Genomic DNA, 22,869 nt, shown 5'->3' with positions numbered 1-22,869 from the left:
CTCCTACACCTTTACAGATCACTTGTCCGCTCTAAGCTTGATTATGGCTCCATCGTATGGTGGAGCCTGCAAAAGCAACCTAAAACTACTTGATTCTGTATCCACCACCAAGGCCTAAGCAGACTTTGTCTTGGGTCTTTTAGAACCTCTCCCTATTGATAGTCTCTATGTTGAGGCTGATGAACCATCCCTTACCCACCGTCGTATCAAACTATCTTTACAGTATATAACAAAACTCTATTCTAACGAGTCTAATCCTGCATTTTACTTAGTTTTCAATCCTTCTTATGAGGAGTTGTACAACAAAAGGCCTTCTCTTGTTCCGCCTCTTTGTTTAAGAATTAAACCATTTATTTCTGCTGCCGGCATTGAGTTGGAGAATATATCTCCTTCCCGTCTTCTTTCTTCTCCTCCGTGGCAACTGGTGAGGCCTGAAGTTGACCTAACTCTGACAAAGTTTAAAAAATCTGAAACTAATGAATTACAGTATAAACAAGAATATAATCAATTAAAACTGAAATATACTACATACAAATCGTTATTTACAGATGGGTCCAAGGACGGTGGCGCAGTGGCATGTGCCACTGTCATTGGATCCAGAACAATATCTTCTAGAATACCTGATAACAGCTCTATATTTACAGCAGAAGCAAACGCCATCTTAACAGCTCTTAAATATATTCAAAGACATCCCAAACATAAACAATATATAATATTTTCTGACTCTCTTTCTTGCCTTCAGGCTATTAAAATCTCTCTTGCAAACATCCACTTTTAATTGAATGTAATGATCTTGCTACTGGTCAATGCGACATCGTCTTCTGTTGGTTACCCAGCCACGTTGGCATTTCTGGGAATACAATGGCCGATCTTGCTGCCAAGGCACCACTTCTTATTCCTTACTCTGATTACAAAGCTTGCATTAGAACTTACATCCGTGATCTGATGCAGAAGAAGTGGGACACCCAGGTAGGTATCAATAAATTACATGAAATAAAACCCTATATTGGCATTATACTTACTTGGGTTGTCAGTCCAGATTTGAAGAGGTCATCATACGACGATGTCGTATTGGCCACACATATACTCATAAATACCTATTGAAAGGTGAGGATCCTCCATTTTGTATCCCTTGTGATGAAAGAATGTCTTGCTTGACTGTGTTGAGTATTCCATCACAAGGGATAAATATTTTAAATCACGAACTATGAAGGATCTTTTTAATAGTATCAGTTTTCATTTAATTATTGCCTTTTTAAAAGAATTAGATTTGTTAAATGATTTGTAAATACATAACTATTTTAAGATTGGAAGTTTGAATTAGTAACTAAGATTGTTAGTGGCTGTATCCTCGAGGGGGTTAAAGTACTGTAACATTATTGGCCTCCTGAGAGGGTATGTAAGTCCCAAAACATTCCAAGTAAATTAACACATTCCACTTTTTAATCGTAGAATACCTGTTCTTTTAATGTATGGCTAGATTTGCTAAATTGCTAACGGCTGAAGGGATGGTGTAAATCCAGCTAGGGTCCATGCAGGAAGCAAATGTACTGTATAGTCCCCATGGTCCCTAGTATGGTGATCTACCTTCAGTTGTTGGCGATCAATAGCCTGTTTTTATATTGTATCGTCTTGTATAGTTTAACTTTTTTAGATTCAATTACTAGTTTTTACATATATATCTGTGATACTCTAGTTGCTTTACTGTCCTTTGTCGGCAGGTTTTATAATCTCTCTATATATTCTATTTCAATGTCAAGTATTCTCGTTACGATATGGCTGAAATATTGCCGATGTGACGTTAAATAATAACTCACTCACTCACTCACTACAGCTAGATTAATGCTGGATGCGGCGATAAACCAAACCTACCGACATACTTTCGATGGATGAGTTAAAGATCAAAAGTTGAAATAGGTTTAGCATACAAAGTTGCGATCAACTGGCACCATTAGCCCTTCTACCATCAGCATGCATATGTGCTAAAGGAACCTTTATCGTCACTCCTCTTGATATAAGGACATTGAGAACTAAGTGAACCCCGCTGTAGTACAGGTGAAACTGTGTTGAAATTGCACAATCGATTGTTTGAGTCAATGTCCTATTTGTGTGATTGTGGAAAGGAGTTTTGTCGCTCTGAACGAAATCCTAGCAATGTGTAAAACATGTTTGAAACGTCCATGATGTTTTCACTTCATATGACAAGTTCTTTGAGAGCATTTTCGAAGTTGTAAAGATGAAGGAAAACCAAGTTCTATGGATTGTCAACTTCTTTATTGCGATGAGTGCGACGTTTCAGCGTAGATACTAACGCCGTTAGTAACTTTGTGGAAGAAAATAATATCTGAATAATATCAGTTCTGTAATAGAGAGCATCGTACACTAGTGAATAGAAGACAATGGTGAATTACATAATGAATTTACTTAAGTTATTGTAATGTTGTAAAGCAAGCTTCATACATATATAAAGGCCATTGCAGACTGGTTGATAAACCACAAAAGTAGTATTGGCTGCTAGTCCAGTCCTCCTGGTAAGATTCTGACCAAACCCACCACAAATTGCAACATAAATTATTCAACTGTTTTAAGACCCTTGATCCATTTCTTTATAACACATAAAAGTCTAGGAAAATCTCAGTGGTAGAACAAGGTCAAATTCAAACCCTCTAGGTCATATCTTTGCTTAGATGGCAATGCAAACCTTTTTGTAATCTACTCCAATTGTTTCATGTTATATATCAAATAAAAGCTCGAATTACAGACTTTTAATAATATATGTTTTAAAAGGCATAAGCCTTATCATATTTGTTCTATATTTGTAAAATTATGAAAGTCGTTTCCGACATCCGCTACAACTAGGCAAAAATTATATCAACACATTTTCATCAAGTACAATGTCATTTTGTCAATTGATACTTATGTAAGAAATTTGTCTATTACTAGTTTGACACCACCACCTGTGATTCATGATAGCTATCCAGTGTTTATTCCAGGCGACGCTTTGTAGCATCTTACAGTTTGATCACTGTGTGTAAGTTCATTTATCAAGCACAAGGAAAATCAGGGTTAGAATTGATCTTCAGTAACCCATGCTTGTTGTAAAAGGCGTCTAACAGGATCGGGTGGTCAGGTTCGCTGACTTGGCTGACACATGTCATGCTGTTGATCAATGGAGAGTTTAGTTTAGTCCATGGCTCCTGACAGTGTCTCCAATAGGCAGAATGTAGAGGCTGAAAAGCTTGGGTCCAAGAACCGAACCTTGAGGAACGCCCTACACCCTTTGTGCGTGTGTTGAGGACACATCACCGATCTGGACAGATTGGGGAGGGTTGTAGATATACGAGCGTATCCACACCAGAGCTGTTCCTGTGATGCCGAGTCTTGTCTGTAGCCGATGCAGGAGAACACTGTGGTCCAAGAAATGACTTGAATGTTGCAGAGTTACTGCGCCTGACAGGAATAGATTGTTTGTAGATTAATGCCACTCCCTCACCTCTTCGGTGTGATCTGTTTACTTGCAGTATGTCATAGTTCGCTGGTACTTATTCTTCTATAACTGATGTATCATTATCAGTCAGCCACGTCTCTGTGATAGCAAATACATCAGAGTTGTTTGTCCCCTATATAGTCATTGAGAATGAGAGGTTTGTTCCTCACAGGTTGAGCATTAAACAAGTTAATTTGGAGTTATGGGGCACAAAGTATTTTGGAACATTGACAAACTCGCCACAATGTTGATTTAGGGGTAACGCAACCATTTGTACTTCTGTTTCTGCCGCCTCTTGAACCTCTTAGGGGTAGCTTTTATGCTTGTGACTGATATTAAGCTGTTAAGTCACAGTACTTAGTCGAAGTTTACTGCACGTTGCTGAACCCGGAACTAGGTTTTGCACGTTTTCATGTAAGCCACCATCTGGTCATTTAACAACATATTCGTGGGTTTTAAAGTGCACAGGGTTGTGTACTGTACACTAGGGGTTGTGACAACACTGAAAGGATCTGCACACACAAAGTTTACACCCGGTCACAGGTGAGCCTCGATCTCGACACCTCAGACTCACTGGATCACTAACCTGGCGCCTTAGCCAGCTCGCCCACCGCGCCCCCAAGTGTGGCACTTCTACTCTGTGTGTGGTGTACATCATAAGATAATGGATGAGTTCAGAATTCCAATTTTGTCCTAAAGCCTGTTTAGCCAATTATGTTAAATATGTTTTTTTCTTTTCTCCATTCAGTACATATACGTCCCCTCCCCTTATGTTACATACCTGCTTGGGAACGGTACAAAGTCTACACGTTGCACTTACGAAATAGACAAGTTGTTATTCATCGTGTTTGTCCAATAGTTTTACTTCCCAACTTTTAAAATGTCACTCAAAGAAGCTTGTTCAAGTCTCTATGTGGCTGAACCAATACCTTTGATATGATTTGATAATAATTTCTAAAAAATCAAAATAGTTTAAACTGTAGTTTTCTGTAATCAGTAAGTGTTTAGGGGACCAAGTGACAGAACCGCATGGCTAAAGGATGACGTTTATTAGGCTGTTTTATTCACAGGAGTTTGGGTTTTTAACCATGTCTCCCTGCACAGGTACCCAAGGTAGAACCAATAATCATAAGGATTGTGCTCGCGGGAGAATAGTTGTATCTGAACTCTGGGTTTAACCTGTGAGGATGGTAGGAACATGGAATATATAACCTGCTGATCCGTATTCATCAAGCGTTGATTTAACAGCATCTTGACCATATTCATGTAGTCTTCCGTGTAGTTATGAAGCACTTCAGGTGTTCCTAAAAACATTGCGCCTCCAACCCACACCATATTGTGTTTAATAACATTTACGATTGTCGTCTGTTTGTTAAAGCGGGATACTGCACTATAGGCTACTTTCCGTTGATCCCATTCTTTGGGAATCTGGAGCTTGAAGGTCTTCTTGTCATCAGCAACAGCCCGGAAGAGTCCAATATCTAGCCAGCAGAAATATTTTGTTGGAAACAGCTTCTCCGCTAAGACTTTGTTGACCAATTCAAACTTAGCATGCATTGCACATGAGTAGTTCTCGTTGACGGTGTTCGGTTGATGCCTTGGATAGTTCGGCTGCTTGTAGATACTACGGATCTCTTTGCCAAAGAAGGACCAGAGGTTGTATCTGTCCTATCAGGAACACTTTCGTCATATTGCTGGGAAATCTGCGTCTCCGAGGTTCATGAAGAGATCGTACACATCCTTCGAATCAGTATATGCTACAAAGGTTATTGTTTATGTTGCCAAACACTATCATCCAATGCATATATTTGCCCGGCGTAAACATGTTAGCACTACTTCCTTTGGCGAAGGAACCAATGTTGAAATAAGCTGTAACCACTGTGATTTCTGGTTGGATCAAAGAAGGATCGTCAATGCTTTGAGAGAGGGATCTGCAAAAAGGTAATTCTGATGATTCACAGAAGTAAATATTTTCAATATTTCAACAAGTTAGCGACAATACTTCCAGGAATAACAGTGTAAGATAACCCATGCGAACCTGGAAAACCCTTCCTTGTATCGATTACTGGGTAAATATATCACACACTGAAATCTTTAATTAAGAAACTGAACTACTACAAGGATAATTTTGGTTATGAATCATTATCCAAATAGTATTTCAAATTATGCAAACAAACAAGAATGTCATCCCATTCAATATTTGTTGAAACTAGTAGACATGATAGTGGTTAAGAATCCCACGGGAAGCAAAGAAGATGTAATGAAAAGTTGATGAAAATGATCTTGAATACAAATTCCATTTCCGCATTAAATGCCCAGCTTATTCCTATATAAATCACGTTATATCAAGCCATAATATTATAAACACTATTCAGTATATAATTTTTCCAGTGAAAAAACAATGTCTACTTTAAATAATTACGGGTGAGAAACAACAGGTAAAGAATTATCTAGGTGTGAATCCTCACCATCTTATAACTGACAATTGTAAAATGTTTCGATGTATGACCAAAGGCGTTTGTGGAATGTGTCAATAACGTCTGTCTGTCTCTCTGTACGAGTGAAAACGTTTTTGTAGCTTGAGAGAAAGGCGGATTTGTCGGGAGAATATATTGGATAAAGATTGGTTTCTAACGACGCTTCTACCTACCTACCTACCTGCTATAAGGATCGTGATTGGTCAAAATCAGACACGTGACCTAAGGCAGCCAATCATACCTACGGCAATGGCTACCGTCCTCGTCAACGAAAACTTTCGTTTTTCATAACGTTGTGGCCGATTATTCGGTCTGCGGTGTTGAATGGGTTAAACACGATATGTTTGTTTTGTTAATTAATTAATGACCATCAAACAATGTTGATTCACCGCCAGCAAGATTGATGTATACTGTACCGCTAAGTGGCTGAGCTTCGACACTGAGTGAGTTCGATAATCACGTCGTTAATTGGGTCTTATGGGTAGTAAAATCAGTTCGCTATAGCCGTTAATTCGCTACTCACGAGTTCGTTATTCACGTATAATTTTAATGATATTATAAAGGACTGTTGACGGGACTTTCAAATTTGTTCGCTATATCCGTTTGTACGCTATATCCGTGTTCGCTATAAACCATGTTCTACTGTATTTTGTATAATTGTTGTGTGACGCTGCACTCAGCAATATTGCAGCCATAGAACACTGGTCTCTGAATAATCGAGTCTGACTCAGGACAATCAAAGTGCTCCACTCAAACAGGATGTGCGGATATCTATCTAAGGTGAGACATACAAGTCTGGGAGTCTTACCCGATCATATAAGTCACCTCTAACGACAAGTCTTGGATGCAGAGGTCCAGTTCTAACCAGGATTTTATGCTGTTTCTGTTTTTGTGTAAGCGTCTAGTATCGCACTTAAGGATGAGCGTGTTGTTTCTCTCTAGTGGATGTCCTTGCATGAACAACACAAGTCTGTCTGCGGGTCCACAACTCTTTATTCAGAACTACGCTTTCAGGCGTAGCTTGGGACATTGCTGACGATTTTTCGATTCAAACGGCGCGACCTTGTCTCGGTTGTTCGGACATGTTGACAATCAACTGACAAAGGTGCACCCCTTGGCAATAATAGACCGAACCAGTTGTGACACGGCCACGCAATGCATTAGTATTCACTTGATTATGTCAAACTGAACAAGCTGTAGATACATAATAGTGTTCATATTGTATATCAACTACGACTAGTGCAGGTGTATGACTGCAACTGGTAACGTGCAAAGCATAACTCATTTTACATTACCCAAATAGTTTCCAGCACAAAGTCATATGTTTACATGTACTTAAGTATACAATAGATACATAATATTGTTCACATTGTATAACAACTACGACTAGTGCGGGTATGACTGCAGCCATTTTACATGACCAATTATTTCCCATTATATGTTTACATGTTCACAAGTGTGAGTAAGATACATCACGTTGTTTGTATTGCATATGAAGTTCGGCTAATGCAGGTTTGACGGCATCTGGTAACATGCAAGACATAAGTCATTTTCTACATTACCCATTATTTCCTATCAGATGTTTACATACACATAGGGATGCTTAGATACGCAGTATTGTTCATGTTGAATATGAAAAACGTCTAGTGTAGGCTTGACTGTACTTCATAGGACTAAAAGTTGTTTGTACAAATAATCGCTCTTGATTGGTGATGATTGATGTGTGACGTGAAATTTGCGTGTAGTACAAAAAAGAAAAAAAAGAAAAGAAAATTAAAACAAATAAAAACCCCGGCTAGAAACAAACTCTAACAACTGTGTGATGTAAGATGATTGGTCAACGTTGTGCACGTGCATCCCATGCGTTCTGTTTAGTGGTGGTGGTAAAGTGTAATGGTGGTGCTTTCATAAGATGTCTGTCTTTGAAAAGTTTGATAAAGCTTATACTTTCTATCAAAATTGAAATTTCAAATTCCTCTACATTTTTTATTAAAGTTGAGTTGAGTTGAGTTGAGTTGGGCTTTACGTCACATCGGCATTATTCCAGCCATATAGTGGCGAGTCATATTAAAGGGTTTTAATGGGCCTTATCGTGTTTGACGATTTAGTGCATTATAAAACTAAAGGTGTACCGTTGGTTTATGAAGCATCTCCCAGCTGATTGTCCACTTGAAATAGGATGCTGTAAAGGAGAATTTGGTTAATTTCATGTAAAATAAAATCACCAAAACGCTCCACATAAAGTCGGAATCGCACAGTGCACGCTACTTTTATCAAATACTAATGGAAACGAATGAGGGAACACATGAATGAATAAGTGTTCCTTTATTCTTTCCAGGTTTCTTCACAAGGTATGTATTGCACTGTGAGTGAAATTCTGGAAATGATTACATGAAATACGTCTATCCCATCATGTGTTCCCGTATTCGTTTCCACCAGTATATGAATAGTTGTATGCTTCTCTCGAGGGTAATACGGTCTGATGCACGCCGTACATCAGACCGTATTACCCGAGGGAGAAGCTTACAACGTATATATCTTACCTCCATGTTAAATGTTCCAAATATCCTTATACTTTATTGTGAAGATCCATAAGCTCGCTACCGACTATATGACACGTAAACAAAATGGCGTTTGCCTCTCGACTGGATTTTAACATCTGTGAAACATATTGTGAAAAGCTTAAAACTGCTCTGAAAATGATTATATTATTTTTAAGTTGAGTGTGCAAACGATTCAATGTATAAAATAGTTTAAATAAAGCAGTGAAAGTCGGTAAGATAAATGAGTACATAGTGAACTCAAAACATCTAGTCGAACGGTTTTTCGAACTCCATACTCTTCAAGTGTCATATTATGACGTCGTACGATTGTTAAGCGATACAGTTTCTCGGCGGAGAGTTTGGCGGTTACCGTGGCAGCGGGTAATATTTTTCCTGTTGTCACCCTCCTGGGAGGGTGACATAGAAATTTGTTAAAGCGTCATTGACCAATGAAATTAAAGTATTTTACATGAAGGTAAGATATGATAAAAGTAGTGTGCACTGTGCGATTCCGACTTTATGTGGAACATGTGAACACAGCAAAATAGTAATGATAAATGTACCCGTTGTGGGGAAAAACCGTCACAAACATATGCAAGGAATGCCGCTTTTAGCAATATTCAAGCAATATCACGCTGAGGATCCTCGCCTATCAACGGGTATTCATGGGTATACAGAGAATAGTCGATGCTATCACGGTGGAGGACACCAGAAATGGGCTTCACACTTTGTACCCATGTGGGGAATCGAACCCGTGTTTCGGCGTGATATTCAAACGCTTTATAGGCCGTGGGCCGAAGCCCCAAATTGTGTCATCTCTTCAACATATCTGGTGAATACAAAGTTAGTGTTTTATAATTAAGGCTGTAATTTATAAAGCATATATATTAAAAAAACTTTTCTGGTTAAATCACTTGCACATTAATTATTTAGAAGCCTTTGAATGAAAAATTCTAAAACAGTGATTCACCATGGTTGCAAGTTATTTTGACCAATCAGAATACAGGAAGCAGCTATTTTGTGCAGTACTACAACATGGCCGCTGCCATGCTGTGGCATGTTTATGTCTCAATACTGACAATAAAATCGGTGATTTCCTTCCATATAACATGAGCAAAAGTGAGTGAATGTGTTGCAATATGGAAAGTACTAGATGGCATAACAAAATCTGTCTCTGAGAAAGTTAATACAGCTTCTAAAAGCACAGCTAAGTTCCATCTAAAGTGTTACCAAACATTTACTGATAAGACTAGCATTGAGAGAGCTTTGAAACGAAAAGGCAAGGGTTGATTGCATAAAGGATGGGTAGATTCTATTCCAAAAAGAACTGACAGAATTATGTTGCACTTTGGCATTCATGCCTTAAATGGTACATTAGGTAATCATTTATGTGGCTAATGTATACGCTTTGCTCATAACGGTTGCAGTGTTGTTGACTACATGTTAGATTCTTCATTATTTCCTTTCACCACACAGTTTAATGTAGGCACGCTAGATAACTTGTGTCACTTTCCCCTGTCATGCACATTCAAGCTCATTCAAACACATATACCTCTAATTCAGGAGGGTAAACAGAACAAAATTGACAAAATACATGTCTATGAAAAACAGTGCATTCATTACAAACTTTACACTTGGTAACACTTTTTTCAGAAGGCAGCTGATCACACACAAAACATGATATGATGCTACATTTTCTTCAACTAACGAGAACATAACCACCATGGTAGGATCAGGATCAAGGATTAGAAAACATAAAGCATGACAATTATGCAGCACTCAGAGCTCATAGAGATCACAATGTAGACTTCAGTCAGTTACAAGCACTCTTCAAATGTACATTTAAACAAAAAAGATGACGGTTCCAAAACAAACAGAAAGATAAATTATTAGCAGCAAGCACTAACCCTAAATTATTTTGGAAAACACTTTCAACCAATATCACAATCAGATCAACAAATTGAACAATGGATAGATCACTTCTCAAATCTTTTATGCATTAATACTCCTCAAAACAGACAAGAACATTTACCTCCACCTTTACAACCTACAAAACACACATTCTATTTTAAACCAACCTTTAAACTTTAAAACCAACAAGAAATATTATTTCTCTCTTTGCCAAATAGTAAACCCCCTGATCCATGCGGAATTGCACATGAATTTCTGAAAGAGTCGATAAGTTTCATTGTCCCAACTGTCACTGTTCTTTTAATAAAATTTATGACATTGGCGATTTCCACACATTTGGAGTAAGGGCATTTTATGCCTTTTTGTTAAAATCTGGCGACCCCCGACAATTACAATGGTATATCCCTCATTGACTCCCTTTGTAAAATTAATTACTTCAATTCTAAATAAAACATCAAAGTATGGTGCCATTTATATAATATCATTTGTGAATATCAGGCTGGTTTCTGGGGAAACTATTCTAAAATAGACCACATCTTTACACATCAGGCTATCATACAGAAATATTCATTAAAAAAAAAAACAGGGTAGATTTTATTGCTTTTGAATAATTGAATCAGAATCCCGCCAGGGGTACCCTTCTTTCAGGAGCTGTGAATCATTAATGTGCAACTATTTTGCAAGAAAAGTTTTGATTCTTAACAAGCACATCCTGGGGATCTTTTGATATATAGTTCTTGTATTCACCAAGTATGTTGAAGCACTCCCCTATTTCTAGAGGCCCTACAGATTTCGGCCCACGGCCTATTAAGCTCAGGCTACCCCACCGACCCTCACCGGAATGAAACTTGAACATGTGGTACAACTCAAAGAGGGGAACTGCATCACACTTGTTTTCAAATTTTGAAATGTTTTGTACATGTCCTCCACAATATGTTCTGAAAACTTTACCATGTATCACTTGTTTGACAACGACATTAGATCCTATGTCGAAACGTTGCCCTGAATAGAATAAAACAAGTTGTATATCCATAAAAATTGTCATCATTCTTCATCAACTAAAATGACCATCAAAAATACTTCTAAAATGCCCATCAAAGAAATAACTAGAATATCACAGATAAAGATATAAAACTATCATGTGACCCTCAAAAATATTTGAATCTTACAGAAAATACACCTTATAGAAACGGGCTACAGATTACCATCAACTGAAAGGTGATCACCATACTTGAGAGACCATGGGGACAGTACTTTTCTACCTACATGGACTCTGGATGCACAGCTTCTCAATATTGGCTGGCTACTTTCCCCGATCTAAATGACCCTTACTGTAGAATGTTTGTTTCTATGTTGTTTAACGCTGCACTCAGCAATATTCCAGTTATCGAGTCTGGACCAGACAATCCAGTGATTAACATCATGACCATCGATCTACGCGATTGACATGTGTAAACCAAGTCAGTAAATCTGACCACACGATCCTGTTAGCCGCCTCTTACGACAAACATTGGTGAAGACCACCCTAACCCGGTATCTTCACCGGTCGACAAATTGTTCGACAGAAGTGGTTGATACAATTCTCTTTGAATGGCATCGACTAACGGTACCCTCTCAGGAGCTGGATGCCTGAACAAGGAGGATGATTATATTAATATGAATAAATGTGACACTTTTCTCATTCCCCGTGAAAGATGGGAACAGTCATTGGAATTGCCATTTGTATTAAATTGTGTTTATAAATTAAAGACGTTTTGCAATATTGGTAATATCATTGTAAATTATAGTTATTACACTTTGATGGATACTTACAGAAGGCAGTGTACCCGATGAACGAGATCAGAGTTAGAACACTGCAAGAAATGTTCGCTTGAACATCGCTGTAAAAAGTGAAAAAATACACATAATAAATACTTGACATGTAGTCATTATGTATCTCCAGGGCTAAGATTTCGGTAAAACTAGTGGTTGAAGCGTTCCCTCGACAGCTTAAAATGTCAAAACACATTGAGTAATTCATTGAATCAAGGGTAATCGTAAATATCACTCTGTGCAATTGGGATGCGATTACAAGCATTCACCAAGCAAACCAACCAGACAACCCGATTCCGAAATTGATAAACCTGAGTTACTTCCATCATGTTCTAATCATATTGAGGAGTGAGTGAGTGAGTGAGTGGAGTGAGTGAGGAGTGAGTGAGGAGGAGTGAGTGAGTGAGTGAGTGAGTGAGGAGTGAGTGAGTGAGTGGGTGAGTTAAACTTTAAAGTCACATCGGCAGTATTTAACCATATCGTGACTATGAGAGTTCCACATTAACATAAACTTAGTCAATATCAATATCTGTCAACGAAGGATACTAACATAGCTATACTGTCACAGATGAACATTTAAAACTAGCATGTAATCATAAAAAATATATCACTACAGAGAACAATATAGTAATGGCCTATAGATCGCCAGTCACTTCGAAGGTAGTATCCCGGGCTGGTTAAAGGTTTTGGGATATCTGTCTCTTCAAACACAGAAGTCCATCAGTGGGTCCACAACACTTTATTCGGCAGCTAGAGATGCAATTACATGGTAGTGCAGCAACGGCCAGGCGGCATCACAGAGGGATCGTCAGCCCACCTGCCTAGCCGCTGTCCGAGGGTCAGGTCCCGTTACATCCAGAATTCAATGTCTATATACTACTGACTGTCAGGCTGCCCTGTATCGTATTACGATACATGTATGGTCCACCTGCAGTATCCAGCATGCACCTCATCCACAATATTACGGCTTCCGTGGCCAACCGGCCATACTCTAAAGTTAATTAGGGTTAATTACACGCAGGCTGTTACGACGTAAATTGTAATAAAACGCAAATTGTAATACTTTGCAGCAAATTGTAATAAACTTGACGTAAATTGTAATAAAACGTAAATTGTAATAAAAATTGACATACATTCTAATACGCAAATTGTAATAAAATTGACGTAAATTGTAATAATTTTCGTTGCGGTAAAATGTAGCAAATATTTACGTAAATTGTAACAACAGTTTTAATCACTCGTAAATACAAGCGGGTGTTTGTTTTTCGTTGCATTTCATACATCAAAAAGCTTGTTAGGGCGATAACTCAAGAAAGAAATGATGTATATGGTTCAAATTTGGTACCAAGGTATATTGGCGAGATTCACCGACACAACTGAAATGTAGTGACCTTGAGATAATTTTCAAGGTCACAGCAAAATCTGAGGGTTTTGCCAATATAAAGATTGTTAGCGCGATAACCCAAGAAAGAATTGACAAATCTTAGCTAAATGACTAAAATGATATTCGTCCTGATATATAATCGATATAAGATCTCTTTACTGTCCCCTGTATCATGTCTTTTCGCAAATATCTTTTGAGGTTTTGATATGTATAAATATAAAGTGGGTGGGGTGGGGTGGGGTGGGTTTCTAACGGGTATATCAAATCCAATAAACTCAAATTAGACATTTGTATAGCGCTACATATCCAGACTCCTGCTCATGTGCGCTTAGTCGAATGCTCGTTTGAAGAGGATGGTTTTGCAACAAGATCGGAAACTGTTGATATTTTCCGATTTTCTGACATTTTCAGGTAATCAATCCAGAGTACAGCACCCGGTCTGCTAAATGATCTGTCTCCGTATGCTGTGGTTCGGACAAATGGAATAGCCTAGCTGGCTAGCAATGAAATGCATCACAAATTAAACTTCAGGAAACAAAATAAGCAAGAATTTTTTTTTGTATGTTTGAGATTGGTAGAGGTCGGCTAGAATCAAACTTAGATATTAAACTGCACAAAAAGCAGTTTGAAACTACAATCGCTTTTTCAAATGACTCCCTTCGGTTTACTGAAAGAACTCGAGTAAGAAATGATGGATTTTGTTCAAATTTGGTACCAAGGTTTATTGACGAGATTTACTGACACCACTTGAGGTTCGGTTCCCGAGATGGGCACATTTGCGTAGTATCCTTGACAAGATACTTAGATCTACACTCAGCTGTAAAATGGGTACCCGTGGTATGTGTGCTGGCAATGTGAGTGTTTAGTTCATTGCTCCTTACAGGCAGCATGGCTGTACAGTCCCAAGGGTGTTGAAAAAGTATCGGAAACTACGATAGTGTCCTATGACCGGGGATAGTAATGTACGTAGCGCCGTGAGCAGGCAATGTGCCTGGATGTGAGCGCCATATAAGAGGAATATTACTATTACTAGATACCAAATGGGAGATCGTTTTCCATTTTCTGCAAATGTGCAAGAAACATATTACCCCAATGTTGTGATGACTAATATCTCGTTAACCACATTACCCACATGAAATTTTGGATATGACTTTGCTAATGATTCCTTCCATAATAAAATGGAAGCTTTTTTCAAACATTGGACATCGAGAATATAGTAAGTTTGACTACTTTTTCAACGCCCCTCGTAACATACTTCTTAAAAATTCTGAAATGAGAACGTCTAAGGCAAAAAGCATTTCGATCTCTGAATACTTCTGAGCTATATAAATACAAAAAGCAAAGGAATAAAGCAAATAATCTGAAAAGAATAGCCAAGGGAAACTTTTAATCTATTTTGACAACTATTTATCACCTCAGTCTACTCAATCAGGTGGTTACTACTTCATCGGGACCCATTCCCCTTCTTGTCACTGATGATTCTGGGATACCTTCACTTTTACAGATTTGGATAAAGCTCAAACATTAAATGAATATTTTGTATCTGTTTCAAATGTTACTGATGGCGGAAAGACTTTGCCACCTGTTAGCCATCGCTGTGTTACCAGTATAACAAATGTCATTGTAACCGAAAAGAGGTTTCTGATAAGACATTACCAGCAAACAAATCTAGTGGACCCGATGGCATTAACATGAGAGTGTTAAAACGAATTTGTACATCTATAGCTGAACCTCTTTGTTTGTCTGTATAATATATCACTGAGTGACTGTATTTCCTACATTGTGGAAAACGGGTAATGTTACTCCTATTTTGAAAGAAGGAAATGCATCCCTCCTAACTAATTACAAACCTATAGCATGACCATTTCCATGAACATAACATTTTAAGTAAATTCCAGTCAGGTTTTACTGCTATTCATTCTACTACATCTCAACATAGATATTTATCATAATAAAATGCTCAGTCCTAGATAATCACCAAAAACTTTTACAGGGCATGGCATAAAGGTTTATTGCACAAATAAGAAAATGATGGTTTTCGTGGAAACGTACTTAGTTGGTTAACTAACTATCTATCTGGGCCCGGTTGTTCAATCAATACTCGGTTATCTAAACCGCCGGTTAAATCCTTGAACCGGCCGTTAGGTAACCGAACGTTAAATATGCGTTGTTCAGAACATGGTTAGTCATGCCGTTAGCTAACGTCGCCGTCAAAGTTTAACAGTGTCGAAGTCCAGTCCACGATACACCCTATCCTTTCTTTGCTGAACTGGCATCATGCAAGCAGTGTTAGCCATGAACGCCATTTTGCGAGTTAACCACACTGTTAAAAAGTCCTTAGGTGTGTTAACTTAACGTCACGTTAACAGCCCGTTAAAAGTTAACAGAGTTTTGAACGACAAGATAACCCTTTGTTATTATTAGGTAACAGTCGGTTAAATGTACTTAACGGCTGGTTAAAAGATAACCGAGTTTTGAACAACCCGGCCCTGATAGACGACAGTGTGTCTCTGTTAATGGAACATTATGATAAACTAAATGTTACTGCAGGGGTTCCTCAAGGATCTGTGCTTGGTTAATTTGTGTTCCTTGTATATTTCAATGATTTACCTGGACATTTACAAAATATCACAATAATGTTGCCCGATGACACATCAATCGGTGTTGCGGGAAAATATGTAAAATCCATAGAAGCAACTCTCAACTATGATTTAGCCCAATTGAATAAATGGGCAGAAAAGTGGTGTGGTGTGTTCTAACGGTTATACCTAGCATACTTTAAGACATAGAGGGGTGGTGGTGGTTCTAACGGTTATATCTCAAATATATGTAGAGGCGGGGTTGGGGGCCTAACGGGTATGAACAACAATAAAAACTTTCATGCATTTATGACCCACATTTTCGAACCTTTATCAGTCTCTAAAAGGGAGCTGGCAATAGATTTTAATGAGCTTCGTCCTTCAAGCCTGAAAACATTTTAATATGGTTGATTAATCCTTTGTCGTTTATCAAAAAAGTACTGAGGTTGTGCTTTTTAATTATTGTTATAGATTTCTAAAATATATTGACACCTTTGGGACGTTGGTAACTGTCACCAGGCATTATTTGACGACATTTCTCATGGTTTTGAATATAGCCGACTTTATAGAAGATAAATATCAGTTTACAACACAACTGCCTAAATCTTGGTATTTTCGGAACCAGAGAAGGGATATGCCGATACTTAGGTCGTTAACCTAGCATATTATGGTCACGCTATTTATTACCGAAGTCTTTAATTGCGGTAATTAGGCTATAATCTACTTTCCAACAAAGGCAGGCTCCCCGCCATCGTTGTATTTAGAAGGCGGCTTCTTAGAAGCAACGTGACGTCATAACATTGTTCATGATGTCATGTCATCATGACAAAGTGATATTTTATCCGGTGTATATCGCATGAAAACAAATTATCCCCGATATGTTTGCCCTCGTATGCTATAAGTATTGTTATTATCATTCTTTGAGGTTAATGCCACCCGTTGAATTCTTTGTTGTATTTTGGCGGTGAAACTAAATAAATGATTTCTTTGGTCTACCCATAACAATTAAGGTGTCGACTTCCACTGTATACCTTTACAGTAGTATATATAATGTGAGTCCGAGATCAAGTCCAACAAAGCCTCTGCAAAGCTTTATTTCACAAATAAAGCTTTGTCAGGCCCTTAGATCTCGCCCCAGTATATCTACTACTTTTTGAGACCCTGTTAATTTCCCGCCTACACGTGGCACTACTGTGCCGCTATGCCACGTTGACCTCGATGAAACAGTTAAATGTGAATCGCCTATGATCTCTTTGGTGTTTGTAATAAAGGCTTGCTGGGCTTTTGTATCCCCTGTTCTATGTACTTTTTTCTCGTCCTCGCTGATAGCAGACTTACGAGACTTGGACCTGATTTCTTGTTTCCATCTTACGGTACTTATCAAGTTCAGAGAGGATTGAATGAAACTCCTCCTCTGAGATCTTACTGTCTGTGACTGCCGTGGAAATACGCTCACTTACAGTGTTCCACAGCAAAAATAACTTGGTTTCCGGACACCGGAAACCTAACGGAAACAAAATGGAAACTTAAGTTTCCATTAGGTTTCCGGACTGTTTCTCTACATTTCCTTCAAGTTTCCGGAAAACGGAAACTTACAAATTACCCAGTTTCCAATATGGCTCCAGTGCGTTTCCGTTACCCAGTTTCCAGTATGGCTCCAGTGCGTTTCCGTTACCCAGATTCCAGTAAGGCTCCAGTGCGTTTCCGTTACCCAGTTTCCTGTAGGGTTCCAGTGCGTTTCCGTTACGCAGATTCCTATGAGGTTCCATTGGGTTTCCCTTATCCTCTACTTTCAGATGGTTTCATTTATTTACTTAGTTCAATTATGATTCCCTGTGATTTTCGTTTCTATTAATCACATTAACCATGTTCCATAAGTTTCAGTAAATCAGAATCTGTATGGCTCCATTTGGTTTCAATTATTAGTATTCAGTGATTACCATATGTCCATATTAAATTATGATTATTCATTCATATTATCTGTAGTTGAAATGAGTGTATTATATATTTGAATGTATTATGTCATATATTTTATTCATAATACATTCAAATATAAAATAAACTCATTTCAACTACAGTTACCTCAACACCACATGGACATAGAAATAAATAAATACAAAATCAGTCAGTCAGTCGATTTCTCTTTATTCATCATAAACATATCATGTCTATGTTTCAATGTTACAATTAAACATTGTCACAAATCACAGAGAGAGAGAGAGAATGGTGTCATCACAGGCCCTATGGATTTGAAATTTTGTCTGAGTAGTAGTTTGTTCAAATAAATATTATGGAGGGGTTGGCATTTTTTAATATGAGGGACATTAATTTCTTTTAATCTTAGTCTCAGAAACAACAAATTTAGATGTTCTTTCCTAAACAGGGTGACTACAGGAGATAATTGAATGTACATTTAGACATTCCATCCTATCCCTAAGACCTTTAGGTGGTTGGAAAGCATCTTGTTGGATGGTGTCGCGAGTTCTTTATTTTTGCCTCTGGAGCGTCAGACACCACTGGCGATGTCAATTCTGGGGTTAGGACTGCAGCCACCTTCTGTGTTCTTTTCTCTGTCCAGCTAGATTCTTCAGTCGCTGTTGGAGTTTCTGGGGAAAAATGAAGTTCTTGCACTGAGAAAGTTATGTCCAACATTTATTCTTGAGAGCGGCACTTTTTCTAATTAGATAATGGCACATTACGGTGATGGGTAATGACATGTGATAAGGAAAGTTATTCTATTACAGGTATATAGCGATGTGATAATATGAAGCACATCATGTCAGTTAAGTGACTCAGGGTGTTTTAAACTGGTGTCAGGAAGTGTATAACCCGGTACAAATGATATTATATAATCCAGTTTCAGGAACTTACAGATCGGATTCTTTTGTTTCTTTTAGCATCTTTCCTGTGTTTTCTTCCTTTCCTGTAATCTGCCGACGTCGATCGTCCATCTTACTCCTCCAGATTATCCAAAAGGTTTCTATTAAGAAAAGCAAATGAGTTAATTTTCATTCATCCAATAATAGATTATTACAATCCGACAAACATTCATTAGTTTGATTATTATCATATTCACCATGTATCAAACCAAGTAAGAAGTAATTGTGGTATATCAACTACATGTATATGCATTACTGCGAGGGTGTGAGAAGTTTTCTATTAACATGATCGACGTGATTATGCAGCAATTATGCACTACATAATGGTATGCTATGTCAATTCTACTACTAGTACTTAACTACTAGATAACTGACAACGAAATAATTAGATGCTAGATTTACCCAGTTGTGAACAAGAAACGAGTTGAGGGCAATTTTAATTTTAGCTTGCATTAATGACTTCTTTAATCTTATAAAACCCAACATATATATTGATTATGATGTCGAGCAATAATAAAACTTGGGGTAAGTTATTTTACCTTAAATAAGTAACTTTTAATGGATTTTCAAGGGACTCCACGAACTTTTCCATGATTCTTCTCACAGTAACCTAAAACAAAAAGAGACACACATTTGGATCATGAACATATGTCGATTGGTAATATTTTCCACCGAAATATCATGAACTACTGGTTTCATCTATATTTGTTGCCATGCTGGATATAACCATTTCTTAAAATATATTTGTATTCCGTCAATAACCTGGAAAGGCGAACAAGCCAAGTGGCTTATATAAACGCCGCTCCAGTACACGGTTCCAATATAGCTGGATACATAATTGAAATAGTCCGACAAGAAAAGAATAATACTGAGACAAAATTACACTCAGAAAAATGACTGAACAATAAATATTTGGTTATGGTGTTGGTTGTGCCCAGCAACAAAATGAGCTGCCGCAGAAAATCAAGTTATATAAATATCAGACTCAACGTACAGGAACACAAAGGTATGCTTGCTTATGGTTATATTTTAACGGAATGTTCAGCTGGTATCAACAATAATGTTGTTTTTTGACAGATTTCACACCAAAATGCAATGTCCACATTAATAACCGTGGGAGAAATCGAAATGCGAGCGCACCGTTACTGTAAGATAAAGGTTCGTACCGAAAACGTTTAATTCGATGCAAACTGACTGCTATGATAAGAAGAAAATAATGAATTTCATCTGAAACCTACCTGACAAGGACGGGGTACTGTAGGTACTGCCAATTTCTCTGTCCTGGGTTTCCGTTGAGATCGCTCAAGTTCCCGAATCCTTGTTTCCAAAGCTTCGATTGTCAAGTATGTTGCCATGCGTCAAGAAAACTATAGCAAGTATACATTTCTACTACCTTACTCTCATACACTTACTTCAAAACAATCGTTTTTTTCCAATCTCGCACGTGTACTTTTGAACAAAGATGGCGGCATTTCAAACCAAGACTTATGGGTACTCAATTAGTTGGGTTTTTTTCATTTCTATTGTAAACATGCCAATAGTCTGCTTACCCTTCACAAGTTTAGAAAAACACTGATAACTGCAATATGTGTTTATGTAAATTGTTTGTGTTTACAATGTCACATCTCGCGGGGCCTCATTCATTCCAAATCAAGCGCTTCCGGTTTCGGGACAACAATTTTAGTACGTGGTCTGACTGCCAGGTGGGCAGCACCTGCTACCTCGACCGTGACGGACCCAGGGACTGGGCAGCTGTCCACCTTGGCAGAATTTCCTCAACCTAAACAATGAAACAATAAGGTGTATGTATTTTCCGTAATAAAGTACTCCAGCAGTGTAAGCTTTTTTTCAGATTTTCCGATGCGTTGATCGTATATGACCGATCCAATTTGATCCTATTTCTGTGTTTTTTACCTCGATATTTAATCATATCAAGAACAATGTGATGTTTGATGACCTATTATTTGAAAACCACACAGCGTAGTTCCCAAAGATTTTGTAGGCAATTAATATAGCATGCAATACAACGATTACTACTCCCTTGCTGTAACCGTGTTTGGTGATATAAACCTACACCCGTTTATTTGTCATCATTCACTTGAACTCATTTAGTGAACTTATAACAGGTATAATTAGTGGTAACATCACTCAGATGGGTTGTAGTCAAAAGGGCCGAAGGACAAAAGGGCCGAAAAAAAAGTCAAAAGGGCCGAGGCTAAAAGTCAAATGGGCCGAAATGAAAAGTCAAAAAGGCCAAAAAAAGGGCCGAAATTAAAATAAAATGTAATAAATAATAATTTAATAAATTACGCAGTAAAATAGCATGAATAGTGTTTAGTTTGTTGTTTTTGTTATTTTCAATGGAATTTGAACATGAGACTCAGTGTCATGACTAATCCGTATGGGATGTTTGTTTTTGTTGTTGTTGTCGACTCAGTGTCAACTAATGAACTCACTTCAATTGACAATATGGTATATAACCTGCTTCCCAACATACAACATTCACAACACTAACCATGGCTGTCCAGTGTGTGCAGTGCTCTAAGACTATAAGAAGAAATCAGCATGCCTTAGAGTGTGATCAATGTCAGTCATGGACACACAGGACTTGTGGCACAGGGATGACTCGTGACGGCTACCTAGACTTATGTAGAAGTGGAGAAGAATTTAATTTCTTGTGTCATTTATGCAAGACAACTATTCCCAACTTCAGTCTCCAGTTGGATTCTTCAATAGATGCTCCATCAGTTGCTTTCGATGACACTCTTGAAGTTCAGGAAGTGTAAGTATATTTAACATCATAATGTATAACATATAACTTAATGCCGATCAAACAATTATATGTATTATATATTTTCAAGTTTATGTATTTTAATAACACAAATTTTTATTAACATAACAGATCAATGGAGGAGGATATTCTTGCGGAGGAGCGGGAGGTGGAAGATCCTCCATACACGTTAGTATCGGACGGCTCACAGAAATCAAAACCCAAGCTGGTAGACAGGAATGGATTCACCTACGTAATAAAGGTATTGTTACATCTTAATCCTATTGTATCAACCATACTATACCTGGATATTTCTATATTTAATGTTATTGTTTTTGACGTTATATTAACGTTATTTAATTACATCTTTCAGGAGGTCACTCAGAATAAGATTTACTACAGATGTAGCAAACGTCCCTGTAAGGCAACTGTTGCCGAGACCAAATCAACAGGAGACAGAGCGCCAGGCAAACATAACCACAGCCACACAGCAGAGGCAGGCAAAATTGTTTCAGTCCAACTTAGAGCTCAGGTGAGTAGTACTTTCTATTGATTGATTCCTAATTAGGATTAGTTAAATTGTCAATTGAACATCCTTAATTGTTAATTGGTAGATGTTAACGAACTGAATTGATTCTTAATTGGATCAATCAACCTTGTTGTTATAGGTGAAGAGGACTGCAACGCAAGACCATTCGTATATGCATCATATTCATATAGCCACATTTTTCAAAGTCATCTTCTGTTCCTATTCTTGTCATATACTCATATTCCTTTTTTCTTTTCTAGAGAGCGTATCGCGAGAACAATGCAGTTCACAAATTCATCAGGAAGCTGATGGCTTTGGCCTTTCTTCCAGCGGCACACATCAGACCGGTCTTCCGTCAGCTGAAGATGAGAGCGTCGTCACAGAAGCTGGTTGATCACTGATCGCTGATGAGTCACTCCATCTTCACAGTGGTCAGTTGGTGCGTATTCAACCAGTCAGTCCGCACCAACAACAATGTAGAAGGTATGTATAGTTAGT

At 37.9% G+C, this 22,869-nt stretch overlaps 1 protein-coding gene across 1 annotated transcript; it reads left to right on the top strand.

Annotated features, from left to right (window-relative positions):
• The first annotated feature begins 21,415 nt into the window (after positions 1 to 21,415).
• Positions 21,416 to 22,452, top strand: LOC124268376. The gene is made up of 3 exons (XM_046703345.1): positions 21,416 to 21,854; positions 21,975 to 22,104; positions 22,216 to 22,452. Exons 1-3 carry the CDS (start codon positions 21,589 to 21,591, stop codon positions 22,393 to 22,395), a joined length of 576 nt encoding a protein of 191 aa, XP_046559301.1. The 5' UTR covers positions 21,416 to 21,588; the 3' UTR covers positions 22,396 to 22,452.
• Positions 22,453 to 22,869: the final 417 nt, after the last annotated feature.

Source organism: Haliotis rubra, unplaced genomic scaffold (genome assembly GCF_003918875.1).
Source record: "Haliotis rubra isolate DU_JTF1 unplaced genomic scaffold, ASM391887v1 Scf1376, whole genome shotgun sequence".
Taxonomy (NCBI): domain Eukaryota; kingdom Metazoa; phylum Mollusca; class Gastropoda; order Lepetellida; family Haliotidae; genus Haliotis; species Haliotis rubra.
The sequence above is the reverse complement of the archived record's forward strand: the minus strand, read 5'-3'. Positions and strand labels throughout refer to the sequence as shown.